At 59.4% G+C, this 9,991-nt stretch overlaps 1 protein-coding gene across 1 annotated transcript; it reads left to right on the forward strand.

The window, feature by feature from the left end:
- Nucleotides 1–177: 177 nt before the first annotated feature.
- On the forward strand, nt 178–9,634 carry ALDH4A1 (aldehyde dehydrogenase 4 family member A1). Its single transcript, XM_086475996.1, has 15 exons — nt 178–215; nt 1,009–1,102; nt 1,441–1,533; nt 1,646–1,693; nt 2,094–2,249; nt 2,834–2,983; nt 3,108–3,182; nt 5,505–5,692; nt 6,619–6,692; nt 7,181–7,377; nt 7,771–7,818; nt 8,146–8,298; nt 8,496–8,617; nt 9,083–9,201; nt 9,360–9,634. Exons 1-15 carry the CDS (start codon nt 178–180, stop codon nt 9,470–9,472), a joined length of 1,668 nt encoding a protein of 555 aa, XP_086332122.1. The 3' UTR covers nt 9,473–9,634.
- Nucleotides 9,635–9,991: the final 357 nt, after the last annotated feature.

Genomic DNA, 9,991 nt, shown 5'->3' on the forward strand with positions numbered 1-9,991 from the left:
CACAGGGAGGGGACACAGCCCCACGCACAGCGAGTGCGCGGGTGTGGGGCCGCTGGGGGAGCAACCCGTTTCCCTCTCCTTTTTTATTTCGGTTTGAAATTTTTATTATTTTATAGTTTTCTCTTCGCCCCGCCCCGCGGTGGTTTGGGCGCGGCCGGGCAGCGCGGCGGGGCCGGGATGTGGCGGCGGGCGCTGAGGGGGCTGCGGGGCGGCGGGTGAGTGCCGGGGGGGCCCGATCCCTCCGCTCCCCTTCCTTTGAGGGGCGGGCACCCAAACCCCGACCCCCAAACCCCCCCCTCGACCCCCCCTTCACCCCCCTCCTTGCGGCATTTCCACGCGGGGCAGGGCGGGGCGGCGTCGCGGGGGGGAGACCCGCGGGGTGCGGGCTCAGGGCCCCCCTTGCTCTCCGGTGCCTTTACCCGCTGTTGCTGGCCCAGCCCTCCCTTCCCTCCCGTTGGCCGCCCTCTCTGCTGCCAAGCGCAGGCGCTTCCTCCTCTTCTTTGTCGGGATTTTTTCCCTTCCCCCCCCCCCCCTTTTTTTAGGGCAATATTGCTGAGGTGGGCGATTTAACCCTCCAACGGGGGTGAGGAAACACCCGAAGCTGCCAAGGTCCAACTGCTCGCAGGAGCGGACAGAGCCTGCCAGCCTGGCTTTTGCCCCCGCGCCCTGGACTTTGCCAGGAGCTGGGGTGTCGGAGCAAACCTCCTCGATTTGGAGCTCGCCCAAATGTCCCTTCGAAATTCCTTTCCCAGCACCTATTTTTTCATAGCGAGAAGGGGTAGTTGGCCAGGGGGGTTATGTCCTGCCTGGGTTCCCAGCTCCGGCGTCATCGTCCGATGGGATGGAGCCCAGGCGCGATAACGCGGTGCCGTGGCTGGGCGTGCGTAGCTGGTTTGGCCGGGGAGCACGGCGTGGAGCGATGAAACACGTGTTGCTGGGAGGTTGGGACGAGGAGGGAAGGAGCAACCTGGGGGGGGATTTCAGCGTCTTGTCTGGCTCCTCTTCTAGGCGGAGATGGCAGCACCGCTCAGCCATCGAGGTGACCAACGAGCCCATCCTGGAGTTTAAGCCGGGGAGCCCCGAGCGAGCAGCGCTTCAGAAGGTACCGCCGCAGGGAATCGGGCTTTTTTAGGGTCTTTAAGGTCCTATTTTGTGCTTGTGGTGCTACGCGGCAGCCCCAGGCTCTTCTCCTAGGGTGGGGAGAAGCCCCGTCCTGCCCAGCGCCCGCTCCTTCCCTCTGGGGACAGTTGGAGTTGCAACTCCTGCCCCTCCCCGTCCCTCCAGCCCACAGGCACCCCGTACCCAGGGGACCGAAGCGAGCACGTCCCCGGGTTCCCCTTTACTCGCTGGGCTGGTGGGGAGGATGGAGAGAGTAGGGTGAGGGGTGGAGGTCTGCGTGTGCAGCTCCCACCACGGTGCTGTCCTCCTCCTCTCACTCAGGCACTCGCTGACCTGAAGGGCAAGACAGAAGCCATCCCGTGCGTGATCGGGGGAGAGGAGGTGTGGACGCCGACGGTGCGGTACCAGCTTTCGGTGAGTTTGGGGGGAAACTTCTTTAACGAGTGGGAACGGAGCAGTAGGATGTGCCTGGCAGGAGAGAGTTCTGTGGGACTGATAACTCCGGAGGCTTTTCTTCTCTTTTCAGCCGTTCAATCATGCTCACAAGGTGGCCAAGTACTGCTATGCTGACAAGGTGAGTGCACCTCGTTGCCTTCCCCCTTCCTTTCATTTTTTTTGGCAGGGGGGGAAGCTACAGTGCTTGGGCTGGGTGTAGCGACCCTTATCTCAGACCCTTGTCTCGCATCGGGGTTGCGATGGCTTTGAGATTGCTGGTGAGAAGTCTTCGTGGAATGCAAACCACAAACCTCTGCTGAGGGTGTGAGCAGGGAGGCTCCAGGGGTGAGTGTTGGCTTTCCAGGTCCCAGGGATCCTGGAACAAAAACGGTACCAGGAGCTGCAAATTTGGGGTTGTGATGGGAAGGTGGCTGCTGCGGTTTGTGCCTGGGGGTGGACGGCCCCTTACTTTCCCCTCTGACCTGGGGACAGAGAGGTGGTGGGTTCCTCCTTGCTGCCTTTCCACTTTTCTTCTGCAGGAGCTCATTAACAAAGCCATTAACGCTGCCTTGGCAGCAAGGAAGGAATGGGACCTGAAACCTGTCCAGGACCGAGCCCAGATCTTCCTGAAAGCAGCTGACATGCTGAGCGGCCCGAGGCGAGCAGAAGTGCTGGCTAAAACCATGATTGGGCAGGTAAGGGGGATGCAGGATTGACCCAGTGGATAGCTGGGGCGAACGGGAGAGAATTTGGGGAGCCGGGAGTCAGGGAAGCAGGGCGGGAAGAGCAGCCAAGGTATTTTTTGGTAGCGGGAATGGCTGTAATATGAGAAGCAGCTGTACTACAAGGGGATACGGCCTGATCCTTTCCCCTTTGCTGAGGAAGGAGGGAAGTGAAGCGGGGAGTCGAGCGTCACGGGAACAGGATCCGGTGATGTGGTGGGCTGCAATTAGCAGGGTCTCCCCTTGCGAAACGCCCCAGCAGCTTTCCCAGGGGAGGCGCCCAAGGGCAGTGGGGGAACACGGGTGGACGCGCTGTCCCCTGGCGCCGGCGCGGGCTGCGGCTGCCTCTGCTCGGTGCAGAGGAGACGTGGCGGGACTGGGGGCTTGCGGGAGGCCGCGTCTTTCGGAAGCGAGCGCGTGGGTCTGCGTGAGGGCGGCAATCCACAAAACCGCATCCGGGTGCTCCGTGCCGCGCCGCTGCGGCTCCCGGCTGCCACATTTCCCCCACCCCTCACCCTCCCCTCGGTGCTTTTATTTGGTGCGACCTCTCCCGGCAGGGTAAAACCGTCATCCAGGCGGAAATCGATGCCGCCGCGGAGCTGATAGACTTCTTCCGCTTCAACGCCAAGTACGCCCTGGAGCTGGAGAACAGCCAGCCCCTCAGCGTGGACGTCAGCACCAACAGCATGGTCTACCGGGGCCTGGAGGTGAGGAGAAGGGCTGGGGCCGTCCCCCTGCGGCTGGAGCTCCCTTTGCCCCGAGCTGTGGCGTCACGCCGTGGTGAGAGGAGGCACCGTGCTCCCACCGGTCCCTTTCGTCTCCCACCCGCAGGGTTTCGTGGCAGCCGTCTCTCCCTTCAACTTCACGGCGATCGGCGGCAACCTGGCAGGGGCTCCGGCGTTGATGGTGAGTGTCACAGTGGGGTTTGAGGAGAGCCAGCGGTGGAGAGGACAGTCCGGAGAAAAGCTGGGAGGGCAACCCGCTGTCTCCAAGGCCGTGGTTTGCCTGGTGTGGGATCCACAGGGAGTGAATTCGCTCCCCCTGGTTCTCTGGTGCCTCAATAGGACGCACTTGGGGTCCTGCTTCTGTGGGTCCCCTTGAATTCCATCAGCTGGCTTGCAATTAGCCGTCTTTAATTACAGGAAGGCATTCGAGTGGCTGGATTTTAGACCAGGTGTGATGGGGGAAGTGTTGGAAAAGGAAAAACTGCCCAAACCTGCTCTGCTGGGGTTTTTATTCTGAAGCGAGGTGTCTTTTCACTCCTAGGCTGGGTTTTTGATGGAGAGAAGGTCAGGGTGCTGCAGGAGGGAGGGGAGAGGAGAAAGACAGCGGGTTTTTGTGTTCCTGGGCAGGAATTGCTCTGTGAATGGGGCTTCAGGGTGCTGTTGTGACATGAAAGTGTCGTCAGTTTGTAATCGCTCAGATTCCTCTTGCATGACACTTTTTGGGTACAGTGGGTGTGTTAGGGCGAAGGTAGGAGAGAGCAGGTTGTGGCCCTGCTGTTTAGCGCTGAATTGGGAGACAGGAGATCCTGGCAGACGTGAAAGATAGTCCAAAAAGTCAAAGTATCGGTAAAGAGCATTTCTGTATGTGTCCCACCCTGACGTGCCCATCAAGCACGGGGAGCACGTGCCTTTGCAGAATGGGTTTTGGGGAGAGACTGTGACAACCTGATGAATTTGGGCCAGGATTAATTGATTTATTGTTGCACTAGAAAAAAAAAAAAACACAAAATTGTCCTAAGCTTTTTACTAATGAGGCTCAGATTTCAGCCTGGCACCAAAGATGGTCCCTTCAGCAGGGGTGTCCTGTGTTGGAGGTGGAAGAGGCTGCGATAAGGGAGAACATCAAGCTTTTAATTTGGGGACGTCACGTTTTAAAGCCATATTCAAGGTGAAGCATTTGAACCCGTCACTTTTGTAGGGGAGGAGGAAGGAAGAAGGTGAAACGCAGAGCCGGGAAGGTTTTTGGGGGAGGGAGATGCCTTCCTACCACCCCAGGATTCTAGGAAAGTCCTTGGCTTTGGTGACAAACTCACCCCAGAGCGTTTGAACTTTGCTGGGACAGGGCAAGCCCGTGCTGGCAGGCCTGGGTGAACTGTTTTGGGCGTCCTGCAGTGCATCCACCTCTCTGTCCTTGAGTGTGACGATAAATTCCCACCGGGCTGTTGCAGCGCGATGCAATCCCCCTGCTCGCCCTGGACCTGGGACAGAAAGGAGCCCCTGGGCACCAGCGGGTGGCTTGAAAAGCTCCAGGTGGTACCTGGGGTTAAATTTAAGAGAAAATGGTGCTTAATACGTGAATATCAATTAGAGCCCTAGTGTTTTAGTCACCACTGAGTGCTCCCCAGGGGCTTAAACGTTGCTCTTGCCCAAATAGCTGGAGAGATCAGTGCGGTTAATGCCATGGCAGCGTCGGGAGCGGGATTTCCTCGGCGCCGGAGCAGTTGCCGCACCGCACCGGTGTCCAGGCGGCCGGGCGTACTGCTTCCCAGCGTGGCCCCAGTTGGATTTCCCAGCTGCTTGGAGACTTTTCCCAGAGCGTGGTTTAGTTTTCTCGCCGTTCGGAGTGGAAGGATTAGGGGGGGCCGGGAAGGAGCTTTGCCCGCACCACGAATCCCTGGAGAGCAGGTGCCTGGTTGAGGCAGAGTCCAAAAATCCCCTTCCTGCTCCCCCGGGGCTGTGACCCTGTTGCACGGTGACGTGCGGGGGGGGGCCCAAGCAGCGTGACAGTGACGCGGGGGAGGTCCCTGGGCCCCCCCGTGGCCCCGCGCCTGCGCACGGCGCCGAAGGGAGGACGGTGGCGCGGAGCCAAAGGGGTGGGGTGCCCCCGGCAGCGCTCCAGCCCCGTGTTTTCCAGCCGATGGTGCTGTTGGCTTGTGCACGATCGATCCGGGTGGGAGGGTTTATTTCACGGCCAGGTCGTGCGCAAACCCGGTGGCAGCGAGCGGCGGCGCTCGGACGTTTCTTAGCGGCGCCGTCCCGTTTCCCGAGACGTAAAACGGGTCAACGTTTTGTGGCTCCTCTTAGGGACGGCAAAACTCTGCGTGGCTGGCGAGGGAGGGTGTGAAAGGGCTGCAGAAACGCCTGAATCGCCCAAAGGTGCCGTTGCTCCCGTCCCGTCCGCTGTGGGCTGCGGGACAGGCTGTTGCCAGAGCGTTGAAGCATCACGTAGCCGTGTTCGGGCCGAAGCCTCTCCTCACGTCGCTGACTTTGTGCTCTCCCCCAGGGCAACGTGGTCCTGTGGAAGCCCAGCGACACTGCCCTGCTCTCCAGCTACGCCGTCTACAAGATCCTCCTCGAAGCCGGGCTCCCTCCGAACGTCGTGCAGTTCGTGCCGGCGGATGGGCCCGTGTTTGGAGACGCCGTCACGAGCTCCGAGCACTTCTGCGGGCTCAATTTCACCGGCAGCGTGCCGTACGTTGGGGAGGGGAGCGGCAGCGGGGAGAGGGGCGAGGAGCCGCTGGCTGAGAGGGTGCTGGGTGCCCGTCTGCCGGTCCTGTGAACACGTAGGACGACGTTGAGGGGGTAGCAGGCAGGCAACTGGCCATCCTTACACGATGTAATTAAAGTAGGGGTTTAAAACTGCTTTAAAAAGTGGCCAACCAGGTTTTCTTGCTACAGGGAGTGCATTTAATAGCAGGGAGTTTCTGTTGCTAAACCCAAGGCGTGGAGCACAGCTCAAGTGCCGGGTGACAGCGCCCTGTCTCCCAGGGGTTCTGCGGTTCGGCGGAACGAGCCGCACCGCGCCGGCAGAGCGACGCCAGCGCCACGTCGATTTGCCAACCTGCGCTCTGCCCGCGCAGAGTCGGGGTGCGCTGGGGACGCCGAGGGCCCCGGCAGCCCGTAACGGGCTGTTAAACCCGGGCTCCCCGCTCCGCCGGGGGAGGAGGAGGGCTGCTGAGCACCGTGCTTTAAAGGTGGGAAGCTCATAAATCAGCGTGAGTGGCTGTGCCTCCTGGTGGGAGGTTATTAGCATTTTTATTGTTTTGCAGCCAAGGTTTGTCACAGTAAGGACTGAAGGGAAGGGGGGGTTGGAAATGAGGGAACTGGAGAACAGAAACTTCTGCGGGATGCTCGCTCCTGTGGCCTTCCCTGTGACACTGCAACAGTTTCTTAGTTTTCAAGCTACGGGGTTGTCGCGTAGTGCCGTTGCTTTGAGCCCTCAGGTCTCATTCTCAGCATCTCCTCGTCCACTTGAGTGTGTCTCTTCTTTTGGGGATGGATGCCAGGGTTTGCTGGGGTCCCCCTCAGCAGGGCACACCACCCACGCGTGCCTTTTCCAAGTGCCACCCCTGTGCAAAGGCAAGAGTGCACTAACCAGCTCCTCCGCTCTCTTCCAGGACTTTCAAGCGGCTCTGGAAGCAGGTATCCGAAAACCTGGATCGCTACCGCAACTTCCCACGCCTGGCTGGAGGTAACTGCCCCTTCTTACACCTTTATTTTTGGGGGGGAGGCCATGCGGGGGGGGGGGGGGGTCAGCGATGGCCAGGATCCCTCTCCTTGGGAGCAGAGAGCAAGTGACAGGGTGAAGCACGTCCTGTCCGCCCTCACTGGCTTTCCTCTGGGTGTTCGGAGGAGCTTACAGCCCCGGCTCCCACCGGCACGGGGTGGGCTTTTACGGTGGGGAGCTGGCGCTTGAGCGGGAGGCGGTGACCCTCCGCGGTCGCAGAGCCTCCACGCTGAGTTTGGGAGCTCGGGCCGGTCCCTTTGCCATCGGTTTTCCTCCAGCTCTAGCGTTGGGCTCCCCAGGATCGCGGCGCTGTCCCTGTTCCCCGTGGATGAGGCAGGGCGGGCACTGGCTGAGCCCCTCGCGAGGGACCCGGCCGGAGCTTGTGCTTTTCGGAGGCGGCGCAGCCCTGTCAACTCCTCACTTGCCCCTTTTCCTCCCTTCGCCCGCCCCAGAGTGCGGCGGGAAGAACTTCCACCTGGTGCACAGCTCGGCCGACGTGGCCAGCGTGGTGAACGGGACCCTGCGCTCGGCCTTCGAGTACGGCGGCCAAAAATGCTCCGCTTGCTCCCGCCTCTACGCCCCGGACTCGCTGTGGCCCCAGATCAAAGAGAAACTGCTGGAGGAGCACAGGAAGATCAAAGTGGGAGACGTGAGTGGAGCTGCCGGGCTGCTGAAGGGCTTTGCGGCTCAGCGGGTGGTTGATGGGATTAGAGACTGCGGTAACTGGCTACTAATTCCTATTGAACCGAGCTTTTTATCCACTGGTTCTCCCCACCACCGCCCCTCTGTCCCCCCCTTCATTTTTTTTTTTTTTTTTTTAGTGATTAGAAATTAACTTGTAGCCAGTGTCTGCAGGAAGGATTGTGTAAGTCGCTGAATACTGCAGACTAATTGAAAAGGGGTAGCTTGCGCCCTCGACTAGAGGTGTGTTTGGAGCGGGTGGGCAATGTTAGCTGGGGAATTTCAGCTCCTCCGAATTTCAGAGTTAGCTTGGTTTTGGCACAGTATGTACTTACATTGCCACCTTTCTGGCTTCCCACAGCCCGCCCAGGACTTTGGGACGTTTTTTTCTGCGGTGATCGATGACAAGGTGAGCTCATCGCTCCTGTTTCTACTCGTGCAGGAAGGTAACACCACCAGGCTGTTATTAAGCGCTAGGATGAATGGTTTTTTACTGCTTACAGCAAAGTATGAACCTCAGTGATCAGCTAGAGCTGACTCTCAGCCCTCTTTTGCTCCCTCCTGGGGTATCGCATGCCGCAGTCACCACTCGGCTTGAAAAGCGGGTTATTTTGCTGAGAAACTCTCAGGTGTAAGGTTCAGAGTGCCCAGGGCTGTACTTCCAGCTCCCAAACCTCCTTTTATTACCTTCCCAAACCCACACTCTTTTTTTTTTATTATTACTTCCTTTTCTCAGTCTTTTGCACGGATAAAGAAGTGGATCGAGCACGCCAAGAAGTCGTCCAACCTCACCATCCTGGCAGGCGGCGGCTGCGACGACAGCGTCGGGTACTTCGTCGAGCCGTGCATCGTGGAGAGCAAAGACCCCCAGGATCCCATCATGAAGGAGGTGAGAGCGGCGCGCGGGGAGGTGGCAGGAAAGGTGCCAAAGGGGCTGTAGGTCCCGGACCTGAGGTGGAATTGCGCACCGAGTGGGTGTGGGGACGTTCCTCGGCGTCACAGGTTTAGCTGATCGGGTGCTGAAGCTCCCGCCGCTAACTTTTGGAGGCTGTCCCCGCCCAATGCTTTGTATTTGTTGCTCTGCAGGAAATTTTCGGCCCGGTCCTCACGGTGTACGTCTACCCGGAGAAGCGGTACAAGGAGGTCCTGGAGCTCATCGACACCACCACGCCCTACGGCCTCACGGGGGCGCTCTTCGCCCAGGAGAAGTAAGTGCCAAAATCCTCCAGACACCCCTTGTGGGATGAGCTGAGGAGGGAAAGGGGATGCCTCTAAAGTGGGTTTTTCAGCCCAAAAATGCTTTTTTGGTGAGGAACTATCCCAAAGGAGCCTGTGGGAGGATGCACCCCCAGCCCCCTCATGTAGGAGGAGGGCTAAGAGCAGCGTAACCTCAAAGAGGGACCATCCTTGAGTTAGAATCACCTTCATTTTACAACAATAAAACTTAAAAAGAGAAACAAACGAAAAGGAAACAAAACTGGGATAACCCAACGAAGTTCTAAGCGTGCACGGCCCGTTGCAGTGGGCGTTAAACAACGCGCCGTCCTGGCAGCGCGTGCGAAGGAGGGCGAACCCGCTTTTTGCGCAATTTTAATTGCCCCGGAAGGGCAGAGGCCTCTGCACGAGCTTTCGCCCCGGGCGTCGCGCTCGCAGCCGCGTCTGTCCCTCCTTAGGAGGATCATCGACGAAGCCAGGAACCTGCTGCGCAACGCGGCCGGCAATTTCTACATCAACGATAAGTCGACGGGCGCCGTGGTGGCTCAGCAGCCCTTCGGGGGCTCCCGCATCTCAGGTGAGACCGAAAACTCCCGGCCGGAGGCGGCGCTTCCCTGCGCGGCCGCTCGCCGAGCCGCCTCCCCCTCCGGGCCAGCCCCCCGTCCTCCCTCTCGGGTTCACCATCTCGGCGTCACCATCTCGGGGTCACCGGCGCTTTCTTTCCTCCTGCAACAGGCACCAACGACAAGCCCGGTGGCCCCCACTACATCCTGCGCTGGACGTCTCCCCAGGCGGTCAAAGAGACCCACGTGCCGCTGACGGACTGGCGCTACGCCTACATGCAGTGATGCCTTCTCCCCGGCCCCGCGCCGCTGCTACTGATCCTCGACGCACAGAGTGGCTTCGCAGCTACAACCTTACAAAAAGCACTTAAATCTACTGATCTTTGACTCGATGAGCTTGAGTTTTATTTTTAAAGAAAAAATATATTATTAAATTGTTAACTCAGAAAAGAAAAACGTCCTTGTGGTTTCCTTTGCCATCCAAGCACGCTTCGTTGATGAATTAAGGGGTGGCTGGAGGTGGTTGCAGCATACCTGTGCCCCAGGTTCCCTTTTCCTCCCGTTGGGTCCAGCCCGAGCGATCCAGCGCGGTTCCCTCTTGACGGGGCTGAGCGCACTGGAATCAAAGCAGGGGATGAGCATTAAGAGGCTGGCCCCGTCCCGGTCACCTGCAAGCAGCACTGACCCTCTCCTTCTCCGTCCCCAAGCCACTGTTTCCCCGGCAGAGCGTGAGCTGCCCCAGCAGAACTCCCTGGAAGTTGAGCGCTGCCTGTGCCAGCTCTTCCAGGAGGAGCGGGGGCTCCT

This window comes from Leptosomus discolor, chromosome 20, assembly GCF_034619465.1.
Source record: "Leptosomus discolor isolate bLepDis1 chromosome 20, bLepDis1.hap2, whole genome shotgun sequence".
NCBI classification, from domain to species: Eukaryota; Metazoa; Chordata; class Aves; order Leptosomiformes; family Leptosomidae; genus Leptosomus; species Leptosomus discolor.